Source organism: Euprymna scolopes, chromosome 4, assembly GCF_053919585.1.
Source record: "Euprymna scolopes isolate OS-2025 chromosome 4, ASM5391958v1, whole genome shotgun sequence".
Classification (NCBI taxonomy): domain Eukaryota; kingdom Metazoa; phylum Mollusca; class Cephalopoda; order Sepiida; family Sepiolidae; genus Euprymna; species Euprymna scolopes.
Window position 1 is genome coordinate 100,078,270 of NC_136485.1, and position 17,378 is coordinate 100,095,647.

General features: G+C 39.2%; 1 protein-coding gene across 11 annotated transcripts in view; it reads right to left on the reverse strand.

The window, feature by feature from the left end:
* LOC145269173 (zinc finger protein castor homolog 1-like) overlaps nt 1-17,378 on the reverse strand; it is a 750,830-nt gene that overhangs the window by 60,103 nt on the left and 673,349 nt on the right. For all 11 annotated transcript variants that reach the window (XM_080124811.1, XM_080124789.1, XM_080124817.1 and 8 more), the window contains one exon: nt 5,029-5,245. In XM_080124811.1, coding sequence (XP_079980937.1) covers nt 5,029-5,245 — 217 coding nt within the window. The remainder of the gene's footprint in view (nt 1-5,028; nt 5,246-17,378) is intronic.

Sequence of the window (17,378 nt, forward strand, 5' to 3'; positions counted from 1 at the left end):
TTATCTTGCGATTCCAAGATTATATACTCCGGAAAGTTTGTGTTTTCATCTTCATCACTTTCTGGATGGGGCCTTTTAATTTTTTTGGAAGCCATAGAATATTTTTTGTTTTTTTCATCATCCTTGCTCCCCACCCTCCTCGGAGCCCTAAATTGGGAGATGGTTGGGGGGAAACCCATTCGCCCAAGCATCTCAGGGATACAATGATGATATACTCAAACAGTGAGTATAGCTGCTTATGACGATTTTTTTCATTTCCTTGGACCCAGCAAGGTGTAGAAAGGGTTAGCTGTCAATAGCATCAGTTTTCACCATCTGATTGGCCCTTGCCATCGCCTTCTAATGATAGTATGTGTGTGTGTGTGTGTGTGTGTGTGTGTGTGTGTGTGTTTTTTTATATGAGTATAATGTGTTTGTGTTTCTGTTTATGGGGGTATACTATTATTAGGGACTGTCATGACTAGCCGGTTGGTCGGGTCGAGCCTGCCCGACCGCCCGTCTAGCCGAAGTAAGGGCCAAAGTGGAGTGTTGCTAACTCACGGCCATTTGGTTCCAAGGTCGTGAGTTGCTCAGCCACTTGGATCTCGTTCTAAGGCATTACGGGTCGCCACCTACGGCCAAAAGGTGGCCCCATTGAGGGACTTTTACTCTCAGCAGGGGGGCAGTCGGTGTATTCTGATACTCCACCAACAGGGTCTGGGAGTGGGGGGATATAAAAAAGGGGAGGGAGAGGGGCTGTTGTTTTTGTTTTTGGTTTTGCAGAACAAAAATAAGTTTTACAAAAAAGATCAGAAAACAAAAAACATCAATGTAGGTACATTTCGTCTCAGGAAGCCAAAAGACAGCCTGATCTGGTAGCACCAGGATATGTTTTAGAAATGGCATATAGATATAATGTTTTAGAAATGGCATATTGATATAATGTTTTAGAAATGGCATATTGACATAATGTTTTAGAAATGGCATATTGATATTTTTTAGAAATGGCATATTGATATAATGTTTTAGAAATGGCATATTGATATAATGTTTTAGAAATGGCATATTGATATAATGTTTTAGAAATGGCATATTGATATAATGTTTTAGAAATGGCATATTGATATAACGTTTTTGAAATTGCATATTGATATAAAGTTTTACAAATGGCATATTGATATAATGTTTAAGCAATGACATATTGATATAATTTTTCAGAAATGGCATATTGATGTTTTACAAATGGCATATTAATATAATGTTTTACAAATGGCATATTGATATAAAGTTTTACAAATGGCATATTGATATAATGTTTTACAAATGGCATATTGATATAATGTTTTACAAATGGCATATTGATATAATGTTTTACAAATGGCATATTGATATAATGTTTTAGAAATGGCATATTGACATAACGTTTTAGAAATGGCATATTAACATAACGTTTTAGAAATAGCATATTGACATAGCGTTTTAGAAATGGCATATTGATATAATGTTTTAGAAATGGCATATTGATATAATGTTATGGAAATGGCATATTGTAATAATGTTTTGGAAATGGCATACTGATATTATGTTTGAGAAATTGCATATTGATATGTTTTTGACATGGCTTATTGATATGTTTTAGAAATGGCTTAATGATATAAAGTTTTTTAAAATGGTATACTGATATATTTTTGAAATTGCATATTGATATAATGCTTTACAAATGGCATATTGATATGTTTTAGAAATGGCATATTGATATAATGTTTTAGAAATGGCATATTGATATAATGTTTTAGAAATGGCATATTGATATAATGTTTCAGAAATGGCATATTGTAATAATGTTTTAGAAATGGAATATTGATATAATGTTTTAGAAATCGCATATTGATATAATGTTTTAGAAATGGCGTATTGATATAATGTTTTAGAAATGGCATGTTGATAAAATTTTTTTGAAATGGCATATAGATATGTTTTAGAAATGGCATATTGATATAATATTTTGGAAATGTCATATTGACATAATGTTTTGGAAATGGCATATTGATATAGTATGTTTGAATGGCATATTGATATTAAGTTTTAGAAATGGCATATTGATATGTTTAAGAAATGTATATTGATATTTTTTTAGAAATGGTATATTGATATAACATTTTAGAAATGGTATATTGATATATCTTAGAAATGGTAAGTATGATCTAATGTTTTAGAAATGGTATATTGATATATTTTAATAATGGCAACTTGATATTATAATTTAGAAAAAAATATTGATATGTTTTCGAAATGGCATATACGTATAATGTCTTGGAAATAGCATATTGATATAATATTTTACAAAATGACATTGATATAGTATTTTATAAATGGCACATTGATATGTTTTGAAAATGGCATATTTATGTGTTTAAGAAATGGTATATTGATATTTTTTTTTAGAAATGGTATATTGATATTTTTTTTTAGAAATGGTATATTGATATATTTTTTTAGAAATGCCATATTGATATCAGGCTTTGGAAATGGTATATTTATATTATGTTTTAGAAATGGTATATTGATATTATGCCTTAGAAATTGTATATTGATATTATGCCTTAGAAATGGTATATTGATATTATGCCTTAGAAATGGTATATTGATATTATGCCTTAGAAATGGTATATTGATATATTTTAGAAATGGTATATTGATATTATTTCTTAGAAATGGTATATTGATATTACGTCTTAGAAATGGTATATTGATATTACATCTTAGAAATGGTATATTGATATTATGTCTTAGAAATGGTATATTGATATTATGTTTTAGAAATGGTATATTGATATTATGTTTTAGAAAGGGTATATTGATATTATGTTTTAGAAAGGGTATATTGATATGTTTTGAAAATGGCATATTGATATAGTTTTTTAGAAATGGCATGATATAGTTTGCCAATTGCACATTGATATCATATTTTAGAAATGGCATATTGATATGTTTTAGAAATGGTATATTAATATTGTTTTGGAAATGGTATATTGATATAATCTTTTAGAAATGGCATATGGATATAATGTTTTGGAAATGGCATATTGACGTAATCTTTTGGAATATGTATAATGTATATTGATATAATATTTTGCAAACAGCATATTTATAATTTTTTTGCTATTTTTGAAATGGCATATTGATATAATTTTTTAGATATAGCACTTTTTAAAAATTTTTTTATTACATTTTCACCCCAAGCAAGGCACATTGCCACTTTGGTGTAGGGGGCTACTATCAGGGGCAGCAACTACTGGGTCACTATGTTGCGATTTGGGCAGCAAGATGTCAGTTCACGTTACACTTGAACTTCTGCATGTCAGAACAGTTAGGGAAGCAGGGACCTGGAATGGAATTCCAGAGTCTAGCGGTTCTGGGGCAGAAACTACTGGAGTAGAAAGATCTTTTACATCTAGGGATCTCTACTGTGTGGGGGTGGGATTTAGCTGCCTGTTGGGTTTGTCGAGGGTGTCTACGTTGTGGGGGCACAAGTGTCTGCAGTTCGTCAGAGCATTCACCATTAAAATACTTGTAGAATAGGCAGAGGGATGCAACGTTTCGTCGATGGGATAGAGGCTGAAGCTTAGATGCCAGTTCAGGGCTTATCAGATTGGCGACTCTCTTTTGAACCTTGTCTAGGAGCGAGATACTAGTAGCAGATGCACCAGCCCAAATGTGACAACAATACTCCATACATGGGCGAATGGTGGCTTTATAGAGGTACAGGATACTTTCAGGTGTCAGTAGTTTTCTAGCACGGTAGAGAGAGCCTACCTTTTTTGCAGCGGCCCTGGCAACGGTTTCAATGTAATTGTTCCAACTCATGTTTCCTGTGAACGTTAGGCCAAGCAGTTTGAAAGATGTACTCTCAGACAGGGAGTCACTGGCCATTGCTATTGGTGGCAAAGGACGTTCCTTGTAATTATTGAAGGAAACCAGTTTAGTCTTGGCAGCATTGAATGTGACCATCCATTTATGTCCCCATTCCACTACAGATTGGAGGTCATCCTCTAGTGTTTTTGTCATTTCTTTAGTTATGTGTTTATTTGTTTTCCTGTCATGCCTGTTATAGAGTGTGGTGTCATCAGCATATATACCCATCTCAGAAGCAGTTTTGTCAGGGAGGTCATTTATAAATATTAGGAACAATAGAGGTCCAAGGATAGACCCCTGAGGCACTCTCGCATTTATATCACACTGTTTAGATGTACGACTGTCGAGGACAACCTGGATTTTTCTCTTATTTAAGAAGGATTTAATTATGTGAAGTATTCTACCAGTGATACCGTATGATTTAATTCTCCTGAGGAGACCCTCATGCCATACCCTGTCAAAAGCCTTAGATATATCTAGAGCTACCGCTCTGCCCTCCCCCGCTTTGTCCAGTGAATGGTATATACGTTCAGAGGTTACAGTGAGGATGTCTGCTGTGGAACGGGCTTGTCTAAATCCATATTGTTGGTCAGTCAGAAGTTTAGCATCTGTAAGGTGCCGGACTAGAGCATATAAATATTGTTTTTAAAATGGCATATTGATATAATGATTTGGAAATGGTATATTGATATAATGATTTTAAAATGGCATATTGATATAATGATTTGGAAATGGTATATTGATATGTTTTGGAATTTTAGATTAGTGTTTATAATTTGGTTTATTCGGACTACTATTCTCATCAGCATTTCATTGTAAGCTTTGACCTTAAATAAAGTGATCTTTTTAAAATTCCATACATATTCCTAAATTCAACAGAATTACAGAGAAATCTTACTTTTTTCTCTGATTTTAGGAGCTGCATTTTTCTACTGATTCTAAAAAAAAAAATCTAACTTTGCTTTTGTAGGGAGTTAAATAGTAACATTCTTATTTTATCGTGTGATGCATGTGTAGGGGTTTATGCACATATGAAATTTTTAAATTAAGCTTTTAGATTTTAAACAAATTAACTGTTTGGTAGAAACAAAAAATAATTGATGGCAGAATCGGAAACTAGTTTGATGTACTCACCCATATCAGCTTTATTTTTAAAAGTGAATCGACAGTCTGATCTCCGGCAGTGGAAGTGAGTTGTGCGTTGACCCTGGAATAAACAGGCCAGATTGCCACAGTCTTCTGTGGCACGGAATCGTTGGAAACCTTCCTGGATGATTGCAGAGTCTTTACGGTGATAATTAGCGTGCATTTGAACATCTGAAGTGCTGATATAGACCTTATCACAGGGTTGCTTTGTACAAAGAAAAGAGAGAGAAACAAATAATTAGTTTATTCATAAATCGAACAGCTCCGAAAATTTTTCTTAGTGCATCATTTACCTACAAAGCAGTGATTTTTTTTACATAGGCATCACCACTTATCAAGGCCAAGAGGCCACTCGAGGATAAGGGTTAAAGAGTGTAAAGTAGAAATTGGACAATATAGTAATCGTTAGTAATGGAAATTCGGTAAATTTGTAAACTTATATGGAATGGATCATCAAAAACTTGTTTACGTTAGACTTGAAGACAACCATATTGTAGTCAGCTGGAAAGCAAGAAAATGGAAGACAATTCCATAGGCGTGCAGTTCTAAGAAAGAAGCTTTGTTCATGGAATCTACGTTTAGGTTTAGGCACAGATGAAGAGTGGGGGAAATTAGTGATAGCAGTTCTGCTAGACAAGTGTTTCTTGTGAAAGTTTGACGAGGGGGGACCAGAGATTGGAGGTCAGCCAAGCACTGGCCATAAAAATAACGATGAAGCAGAGAAACACACAACATCTCTTCTGTGAGATAGAGGTTGCAAGGAAGAGAAAATGACATCCCCTACGAGGTTACGAAGTCTATTTTGAACTCTATCAAGGCAGGATAAGTCCTTTCTAGCAGCTCCTGCCCAAATGTGGCAACAGTACTCCATCCTTGGACGTACCTGGCTCTTATATAGATAGAGAATTGCACCAGCAGTGAGATATCTACTGGATCGATAGAAGGCTCCCACCATTTTCCCAGCGGCCTTGGCAACGGATTTAATGTATGTGTTCCATTTAAGATCAGGAGTAAAGGTCAAGCCCAGAAGCTTGTCAAAACATGGTCTCCCCAAGACGAGAGCCTTTTCTTTGCAATTGATGCCAGATGGGGATCAGAGCGTTGATGATGTAAAGATAAAAGCTTGAACCACTTGCTCAAGATCAGAGGAGAGAGAATCAAAGAGAACTTGTTCGTTTACTGTCTTATATGTGCTACCATAGATAGTAGTGTCATCAGCATAAATGTCTATGAATGATGTAACGATGTGATATGGAAGATCATTAATATAGATCAGGAAGAGGGTTTGGCCCAGGATGGACCCCTGAAGGACTCCAGCATAAATACTGTGAGCTTCTGATTTCTGCCCATCAAGCACTACTCTTATGAACCTATCAGAGAGAAATAATTTAATAATTGAGAAGACATTTCCAGCTATATCGTAGCTGGAGATCTTGTGAAGTATGCCATACTATATCAAAGGCATATGATATGTCAAAAGCAATTGCCCTAGAAAGGTAGCCTCTGTTGAGAGATTCGTTAATCCTATGAGATATAACTGTAAGCACATCTGCTGTAGATCTAGCAGAACGGAAACTATATTGCGTGTCACTAAGAAGGTTATTTTGGTCGCAAAGGGTAGAATTAGCTGCAAAGTTCTTGGCAAAGAGTTTGGTTTTGTCTGATGCTGACAAGATTACCTCAGGTCCATTAATGATGGTTGGGATAGAACACGCGTTTCTGCTTAGGATTCTGTTTGCTATTTGCCAAAACTGGTAGGTACCAAGCCGCTGCTCAGCTACTTTGGACCTGATGGACTGAGCATACAACTCTCTTGCATTCTTTATTACTTTTTACAGTGGTTGCTGGCATTCCTGAAAGCGGCTTTAGTCTCAGTACATCTATTACGTTGGAAGCAATTGAAAAAGGGATTTCTGTGTACAATGGCAGCAGCACATCCTGGAGAGAACCACAGCTGGCTATTAAGTTTTTGCTGGAATTTTTTTGAAGGTATGAAACGGTCTATACTTATAATTAACCATTTCGTCAGGTCTGATACTATAGAGGACACATCCTTTTTAAACATGGAATGCAGAGGTAGATCTGATATACATGTACGGAAGCTATCACAGTTAGCCATAGAGTATCGATATACTGTATGATGGAGAGGTACATATTACATTTCATTTTTATCTTAACTGATACAACAGAGTGGTTGGAAGATCCTAATGGAGACAGAATGGAAGCTGAACACAATTCAGGGCAAGTTGTAAGGAAAAGGTCTAGGAGACTTGCATACTGGCCGTCAGTATCGGGCAAACGGGTGGGTTTGTGAACAATCTGAGTGAGGTCATAAACAATGGAGAAATCATGACAACCTCCCCTCATCATCGGTGAGTTAACCATTCCACATTGTGAACATTGAAGTCTCCACAGACATGAATATGAGCTGAAGGATAAGCAGATAGGCATGGTCATTTTTCTCAGATATGCTTTCAAAGATAGTAACTCCGCTGTTGTGGGGGCGATAGAGAGCAAATACAAATGCAGTAGTTTGAGCAAGTGCAACCCGGAAGCACATATAGGGTAAATTAGGATCTTCTCTGGAGATGTCCCTACCATCTTTTATATAGGCACATATTCTATGCTCATGGCGATCTTGGGGGTCAGATTTGGAAGTTAAATTAGAGTATCCTTTAATTACGAACTCATCTAGGGAAATAATCTGCCCAATGCCAGTTTCAGTTAGAAATAATATGTCTGGTTTAGTCTCCTGCAATTGGGTTTCAACCTCTGGAAGGTTAGATAGAACGTAGACCCCTGATGTTCGAGAAGGAGACATGGTAAATTCTTTTGTATTATAATAGCATTCACTTGGGGTTTAGGGTTGAGTTAGCTTCAAATGAGTTCATCATGCCCATGTCAAGGCAGTGTACACATGCTGATTGGCAACTTTGACAATAATTTAACTATTCTCTGTTCCAACGATGAATTTCTAAAACACTGGAGATGGCTACTAGATCCAGGTCTGTCTTTACTGACTTTTTTTAAATAAAAATTGTTCCAGACAAGATATGAAACTACTTGATGTAAGAAGCTAAAAAAACAAAACAAACACTTCAAGTCACAAACTAGTCAATGATAAGCGTTAGATGGATAAAGTCTCTTGAGTGTTGAGCCATTCTTTTAATAGAACATTAAAACTGCTCCTTTCCCAAATGGCAGCATAAATCCAGTCAGAGAAGCTTTTCCAGATAAAGAATTCAATGATGATCAACAATTTGGTCACCTTCAAATCCAATAAAGATGACCAAATTCTTGATGAGCCGTCCCCTTAAGTAATCCAATTTACTAAATTTCCACAACTAATGATTACTACGATATTGTCTCATTGACTTCTGTACACTTTTTAACCTCAAGTGGCCTTGATAAGTGGTGACTCCTATATGTAAAAACAAAGCTATAAAGGGCTATAGTAGTCTGGGTTGCTTCTTATTGATTTAGGCCCATTTTTTTTGGATAAGATTATAATTCCAGATCGATCCCAAACTAATCCAATTACTAAATTCCATTTGATTCAGGAACTGGATAACTTTCAGATTACCATCCGCTAGTTATCCGATATAATCCACAGTGATCTCACTCAAAGACAGAATTTTCATTGATCCTGTGTGACGTCACAATCAAAATGAAAATAGCTGTCCAGACAGAATTTGCTGTGATCCAATGGACTGAAATATCTGGATGAAGCATTGCATTATAGTACAAAATATGATATATCTTCAAAAAATAAAAGCAAAAACTGCTAAATTGTGCAACTGGTAAAACAAAGCTATGTAAAAAATAAATTTATTGGACGCAAAGAATCAGAGTCGGATAAAAAATTCTGATTACAAATCCGACTCCTAATACTCTTAGAAATCCGACTCCGCAACCCTGCAATAAACTCTTAAACTACTGGTCACATGAAACTAAAATTAACAGGAAATAGTAATCATGTAAAATAAAGGATGTTATAAAGTACGATGTTTGTATGGATAAGTAATGCATACAAAAATATGTAGGCAAGTTGAAATGCAAAATATTCATTTCACCTTGCCAACATTTTTATTACTTCTATGCATGTTTTTTTTTAAATTACATTTTCACCCCAAACAAGGCACAGTGCCACTTTGATGTAGGGGACTACTATGAAGGACATGTTGCAGCGATACTATGTAGGGAGTTGAGCAGCAGCAAGATATCTGTTCACATTACACTTGAACTTCTGCATGTCAGTACAGTTGGGAAAACAGGAACCCGGAAGGAAGTTCCAAAGTCTAGCAGTTCTGAGGAAGAAACTATTAGAGTAGAAGGCTTTCTTACATTTAAAGATCTCTGTGTAGGGGTGGGATTTTGCTGATTGTCAGATTTGTCGGGGGTATTTACATCGAGGGGGTACAAGGGCTTGTAGTTTAGTTGGAGTATCTACCATTGAAATACTTGTAAAACAGGCAGAGGGATGCAACATTTCGTTGATGGGACAGAGGTTGAAGCTTAAATAACAGTTCAGGACCTATTAGGTTGGGGACTCTTTTGAACCCTGTCCAAGAGTGAGAGACTAGTAGTAGATGCACCAGCCCAAATGTGACAACAATACTCCATGCATGGGTGAATAGTGGCCTTGTAGAGATACAGGGTACTTTCAGGCATAATTTTCTAGCACGATAGAGAGAGGGCCCACCTTTTTTGCAGCAGCCTTGGCAATGCTCTCAATGTACCTGTTCTGACTCATGTTCCCTGTGAACATTAAGCCGAGGAGTTTGAACAAAGTACTTTTAGGTAATATATCTTTAGCTATAGCTATTCGTGGTTGAGAAGGTTTCTTGTAATCATTAAAGGAAACAAGCTGAGTCTTGACAGCAATGAACATCCCCTTCCATTTTTTTTACCTCATTCCACTACAGACTGGAGGTCTCTCTCAAGGGTTTCCGCCATTGCCTTGGATATTTGTTCATTTGTTTTCCCTTGTGCGTGTTATAGAGTATGGTGTCGTCAGCAAATATACCCATCTCAGAGACTATTTTATCAGGGAAGTCATTTATGAATATCAGGAATAATGAAGATCCAAGGATCGAATCCTGAGGTACACCTGCTTCTATATCATATTGTTTTGACATATAACCATTGACGACAACCTGGATTCTTCTATTATTTAAGAAAAATTGAATTATGTTGAGTATTCGTCCAGTAATACCATAGGATCTGATTCTCATGAGAAGACCATCATGCTATGCCCTGTGAAAAGCCTTAGACATATCTAGGTCTACTACCCTCCCCTGCCCTGCCCTGCCTTATCCAGTGCACGGTATATACGTTCAGAAATTACAGTTAGAAAATCTACAGTAGAACAGGCTTTTCTAGATCCATATTGATGGTCAGAGGGAAGTTTAGCTGGTGGTGGACTAGAGCTTGATTAATTATGGACTCAAGTTTTTTGACGAAAAGGAGGAGGCTAATGGGGCGATAATTTAATAGGCCAGTTCTTTCACCAGAGTTCTTGTAAACTGGTACCAAAGAAGCAGTTTTCCAGCAGTCAGAAAAGCATGATTTGTTAAGACATTTGTTGAAGAGTTTGGAGAGAACTGGAGCAACCTTAGCAGAGCATTTTTTTAATAGTACAGCTGGGATGAGATCATGTCTACATGCTTTTGAGGTGTCTAGGTTCTTTATGATGTCATGAACTTGAGAAGGGGCGATTTTCAGATGAAGTAGTTTAATCTTAAATCTTTCTTAATGCGCGGCTTCGTTCTTAGAGCAAGAGTTCTTGATATATCAAAGGGTATGGCATAAATGTCTATTTTACTAGATTGCTATAGCTGGGAATGTCCTCTCAGTTATTAAATCCTTTCTTTCTGATAGCCTCATCAGAGTAGTTGGCGATGGGCAGAAATCAGGAGCTCATAGGATCAACACTGGTGTCCCTCAGGGTTCCATCCTGGGTCCAACTTTCTTCCTATTGTTCATCACATTCTTAGATCATTCATAGACATTTATGCAGACGACACCACAATCTATGGCAACACTTTAAAAACTGACAATAACCAAGATCTTTCGGATTCTCTCTCTTCTAATCTTAAGCACATGGTGCAATGTGGAAAAAGGTGACCAGTTAATTTTTATGCATCTAAAACCAAGTTCTCTCTTTTCATCATAATTGCTCTGACCTCCATCACATCCCAATTGAAATGAATGGCTCTTGTCTTGGGGAAGAACTATGTCTTGACAAGCTTCTGGGATTGACCTCCACTTCTAATCTGAAATGGAGCACATACATCAAATTTGTTGCGAAGATCACTGGAAAAATAGGTGGATCATTCAGTAGGTATCTTACTGCTAATGCAATCCTCTATCTGTAAAAAAGCCAAGTACATCCTAAAATAGCATACTGTTGCCACATCTGCGCAGGAACTGCTTGGTGTATCGAATTCAACTTCAATCGTCACCAACGCTCGCAATAGTAACACAATAACCTCGTGACTGTAAACGACACTGTCCCTTCCTCTCACTCAAGCTTGCTTTTTATGCAGTTTTTCATCCTGTCTCATTTGCATGTGTGCCCTCTGTTTTCTCGTGATCTCGCGAGACCACAGTTTATAAAGCACCAGGTGCCATCTTTTTTTCTCTTTTCCCACCCAACACTTTCCTGCGGCAAGTCCACCTCTCCTCCATCACGCCACCGCTCGTACGCACATCTACACAATACACAAATACGCGAACGCTTGCTACTCTGGTGAGTATTACACTTGGTAGACCCTATCCTGCCTTGATAGAAATCAAGGCTGGATCCTTGAATATTCAAATAGCAAGTAAACCAGCTCATTGTATTTTTAAACAATTTATTCGTGGCAGAAACATTAACTTATGTTGAATGTCCTGTAAGCAGTTTGCTGTATAAACTGGAATTCCTTTCCTGGAACCAAAAATACTTATCAAGGGCTTGTGGTCTGTGATTAAAGTAAAATGATGGCCATATAGCACTTTGTGAAATTTCTTTACTGCATAATTATTCGGGCTTCTTTCTCAGTTTGGTTATACTTTCGTTCAGTAAGTGTCAAGACTTTGATGCATGTGCAATGGCTTTTTTCGCTTCCATTGGGAAAAATATGTGATATTCTAATGATGGATTCTAGTAAGTCCGCAATAGATCAGAACTAAAAAGTGTTTTGATTTTCTCCAATGATTCTTTGTATGTGCTTCATCAGTTCCATTTGGTATCTTTTTGTAAAAGATTATTCAGAGGGCCCTGTAACTTGTGCAATTAATAAGAAAGAACCATAATGACTTACAAAACTCAGAAGGATTGTAGTGTCGCAACATCCTTTGGAGCTGCCATGTGCTTGAATATTGTTCGGATCTGATTTTCAACCATTTTTATCAAACATGAAACCAAGATATTTCACAGAAGTTTGGAAGAATTTGCATTTGTCTTAAGTGAAATCCATATTATTGAATTCGATCAAGCTCGGAAGTAAGGCGATGCAGAAGTTCCTCTTGGGATGTGCCTGTAATGATAATATCAATGTAGGCAGAAACACCTGGCAATCCTGTGAGCATTGTATCCATAGTTTGTTGGAATATTGCTGGAGCTGACTTGACTCCAAAAGTTAAATTGAAATAATCTCTGGTGGGTGTTAATAGTAAGAAGATTTTTGGAATCTTCATCAACTTCCATTTGTAGACATGCATCTGCAAGTTCCAGTTTTGCAAAACAAGTTCCACGATTGAGTTTTGAGAACAGATCTTCCAATATGGGTAGTGAATACTGATGTGTCTCCAGTCTGTCATTAGTCCTGTGCTGAAGTCCACACATAGGCGTACTTTGCCATTAGTCTTCTTCACAATGGCAACAGGTGTTACCCAGAATAAGTAATTTGTAAGTTGGATTACTCCCTATTGTAGACGATCCAATTCTTTTTCTACTGTAGCCAAAGCTGCATACGGTACCGAATGCTTTGGTCTGAAGACTGGCTTTAAGTTTAGAGCAACATCCAAGACTTCTTGAAAAACATTGCTGAATGTTGCTTTAAGTTCTTAAAATGTGTTTTAGCATCTGGTGCCGCATTAATAATACTAAGAATTGAAAATCAAATTTAGGGGAACATTGAAAAGATCAAGTTCTTCAATAAAATCCAAACCAAAAAGATTCAAGGAAACAGCTGTATCTTGTTTCCCGATACACCACGAGCAACAGGAGTTGTTTTTTAAGAGTTGGTTTTCTAAACAACTCCCATGTTGGATGTGAAAGTGATATCTGAAACGGTATCAAACTGAAAGTTCACTAGCTTGCTGTTTATCTCAACAAGTATATATTTTCTCAGAGTATAAAAATTTACATTGAAAGTGGCAAAAATTGAATTCAATGTGACTTTCAGGAAATCTTGCATCCTTCAGTGGTTTTTATCTCTTTGCTGTGCAGTATTCGCCCGGAAATGTTGCCATTATGTTATCACAAAATCCGTTCTTGTGCCCACAACGTGAATAGTGTTGATATGTGTTGTTCAAATAGGTAAAAACGAGCACCGTGCATCTCCCCACATGACCGACAGGATGTTGGAGGCTTATTTCTATTTCCAGTTGGGGATTTCTCTACTGATTTGATGTTGTTTGAAACCGATGTTGTTGCACCATTGTTGTGTCTCATTTTAGATTTATTAGCTGTTGGCATTCTGTGGTCAGAATTTGTACCGTCATTACTTTACCCTTTATCAACAAGGACAGTAGACGTGTGTGCATGTCCACATCTTCTGGAGATTATAACCCCGCGATGAAAATGAGGCATTTGAATTGAGGTAATTTCAGCCAAACATTTTCGTATTGTAGATTAACAATTCCAATATATTTGACAAAATTTTCTGTAACATTTTTCTTAAGTTTCAAACAATTAGAACGAATATTAAATAATAATGCTGACTCAACAAAAATATCCAAAATCAATGATATTGCTTCATCAAATGTGAAATTTTTCAGAAGGATGAAGTTTGAATACCTTTCAAGTTCTGTTGTGTTGCAAAGTAATCTACATGTGTCGTTCATGAATGCAAACTCAGGTAGAAACGTATTCTTCCATTGTAACGTGCATCCAGGAGATAAGCGCCCGCGTGTTTGCGTGTTGTGTGGGTACGTGGGAGAGACGGATGAGGGGAAAAAGACTTACCTCGAGACCAGCTCAGCGTTACCGACCAAAAATAGAAAAGAGGGACCAAGATGGCGACCGCCGTCTTTTGTAAAGTATGATGTCTCGCAAAGTCACACGAATTCTCGGAATATGCAAATTTAGCCGGCCTAGAACGACGATAAAAGCGGGTGAGGGGAAAGACGTGGGGAGTGACGATTGAGTTGGCTGGGGAATCGTGTGGCTGTTGCTTCTTGTGCCGTGTTGAGGATATCTTACCGTGTTAAAGAGAGAGTCGGGCGCCATCTTTAATTTTTCCTTACATTTTTTTTCTTACAAGCTATCTCGGCCATTTGGCCTCTAGGACTATGACCGAGTCGAAATTTGACTTAAAGCTCATACCCGAGTTTGACGGGTCCACGTCCATCGTCGACTGGGTTGAAAGGGTCGAGCTGACGTGCGACCTTTGTGAGGTGAAAAGGGTACACACTGTAATTCCCCTGAGATTGGCTGGGGGTGCCTTGAGTGTATATCAGCAACTCAGTGCTGCCGAAAAGGGAGATGTCACCGCAATTAAAGCTGCGCTGTACAAGGCATTTGCCATGGATCCTTGTACGGCCTATGAAAAATTTGCTTCCCGAAAACTTCTACCGGAGGAAAGCGTGGACGTTTTCTTCGCTGAGTTAAAGAAACTCGCAGTTCTGTTCGGTGGAGGGGTGTCGGAGCGGACGCTCGCGTACGCGTTTGTGGCGGGCCTTCCCACTCGGGTGAAGCAGCTACTGAGAGCCTCAACCAGCGTTTCAACAACGACCATGGAACACTTGATGGAACGTGCTCAAGCCATCATCAAAGATGAGGAGGACCTGGGGGAACCAGTTGTGATGGCGACACAGACAGGCCAGATTGGCGCTCGGGAGATTCCGAATCGGAACCCTGCAAGCAATGGGAAATGTTTTCGCTGCGGCCGACGCGGACATTTTGCAAGGAATTGCACCAACAGGGGGCGTGTGCGCTGTTTTAAGTGTGGCGGTTTGGGGCATCTAGCCCAAAACTGTGCGGGAAACGTATCAGGGAAGAGGACGTCAGCGCCGCCCTGCTCCCCGAGCAAAATTTGAACAAGGCGCAACCAGTAATAACCGTCTACGTAAACAGGATACCCTGCTCAGCACTTCTCGACTCAGGCTGTTCGCATACTGTAGTGAGCACCAGGCTGTGTCCAAGTTGGACTAAGAGGAAGATCAAAGTCACCACGATAGGAGGCGAGACCCAGACATGCTGTGGAGCTGGAACTGTCAAGATCTACACGGACACCGGTGCAGCCACTAAGATCAATGTGCTCGTGACCCAAGGAAATCTCCTGGGGTTTGACCTGTTGCTCGGATATGATGCCATCAAGGCGCTGGGGGGAGTCGCAATTCATCGGGATGGAAAGGTGCGATTCTTAGAGGCCCCAGTGTGTGCAGCGCTCCATATCGATCGGCCGGATTTTACAGTGGACTACGACTCGCGCAAGAGGGCCTGGATTGCATCTTGGAAGTGGACCGAGGGAATGGCACCGACTAAACTCAAGAATGGGGTTGCAGAGTACCCTATACCCAGTGAGGCCTGAGCAGAATACGAAAGGGAACTAAAGGCGTGGATCCAAGATGGCTGGTTAATCCCCTACCCTGAGGACAAGCTTGGGCCTCCGAAGGGTCTAATACCCTTGATGGCAGTAGTCCAGCATAACAAGTCGAAAGTACGGCCCGTGCTGGACTATAGGGAGCTTAACAAGCATATTGAAGCCTACACTGCCGATGCTGATGTATGCGCCAGTAAGTTGAGGGAATGGCGTCAGAAAGGCACTAATGTCTCAATATTGGATTTACGAAAAGCCTATTTACAGGTGCGAGTTGATGAGACGTTGTGGCCGTTCCAGACAGTTTGGTTCCAGGGGCAGAGGTACTGCCTTACACGCCTTGGCTTCGGCCTAAATGTGGCACCACAGATCATGAAGACTATTGTCAACACAGTATTGTCCCAAGAAAAGCCCATGAGGGACTCAACGTCAGCTTACATTGATGACGTATACGTCAATGAAGATGTACAGTCTGCGTCGTGTGTCAAAGAAAAGTTGGCTCAGTTTGGTCTGGAATGCAAGAATCCCGAACGTTTAAGGGAAGGAGCACGTGTATTGGGATTGGATGTTTATGAAGAGGATGGCACCCTACAATGGAGGCGTGGCAGTGAAATTCCAAGCATCCCCAACCTCGTTACAAGGCGGACCGTTTTTTCTTGGTGTGGAAAACTTGTTGGTCACTTACCGGTCTGTGGCTGGCTCCGCGCAGCTGTTGGTGTGATTAAACGCAGAGCAAATTTAACAACCACGGGTTGGGATGACATATCCGATGATGTCCTACTAACTCTGATGATTAAAGAGACACTGGAGAGAGTGAACAAGAAGGACCCTGCCTGTGGGCGGTGGTGTGTTAACGGAGACAACGTAGGTGTGTGGGTTGATGCCAGTTCTTTGGCGTTGGGAGTATCGTTGGAGCAAGGAGGAAACGTGTTCGAGGATGCGTGTTGGCTGCGGCCCGTAACAGATTCTCAGCATATCAACCTGGCAGAGCTGGACGCTGTTGTAAAGGGGGTAAATCTGGCCCTGCAGTGGCAGTCTAAGAAGTTGACCTTGTACTCTGTGTCTACCACTGGGTGTCTGACACACTTTCAGGACGGACACGAATCCGTACCAAGGCAGCAAGCGAAATGTTAATACGGAGAAGGCTAGACACGCTAAAAAACCTGGTATCTGAGTATGGGCTATCACTGAGCGTCACTCTGGTGCCATCACATTGTAATCGTGCTGACCAACTGACCCGTGTACCTCACAAATGGTATGAAGCTGCGAAGATGGGAATGGAGATTACTGCTCGATCTTGTGCAGTTGCAATCGACCCATGTCAAATACAAAAAATTAATGCACAGAGCGGACATCCGGGTATCAAGAGGACCCTTTATTTTGTGAGGCGTGCATACCCAGCAGTGACCAAGATGGATGTCAGACAGATCGTCAGAAATTGTGAGGCTTGCCAGTCTATTGATCCTGCACCAGAGCGATGGCAGAAGGGTCGCTTGGAAGTTGAGAGTGTGTGGCAGCGGCTGGCCATGGATATTACCCATTACAGTGGCAAGCCCTTTCTAACTCTCATTGATTGCGGGCCTACGA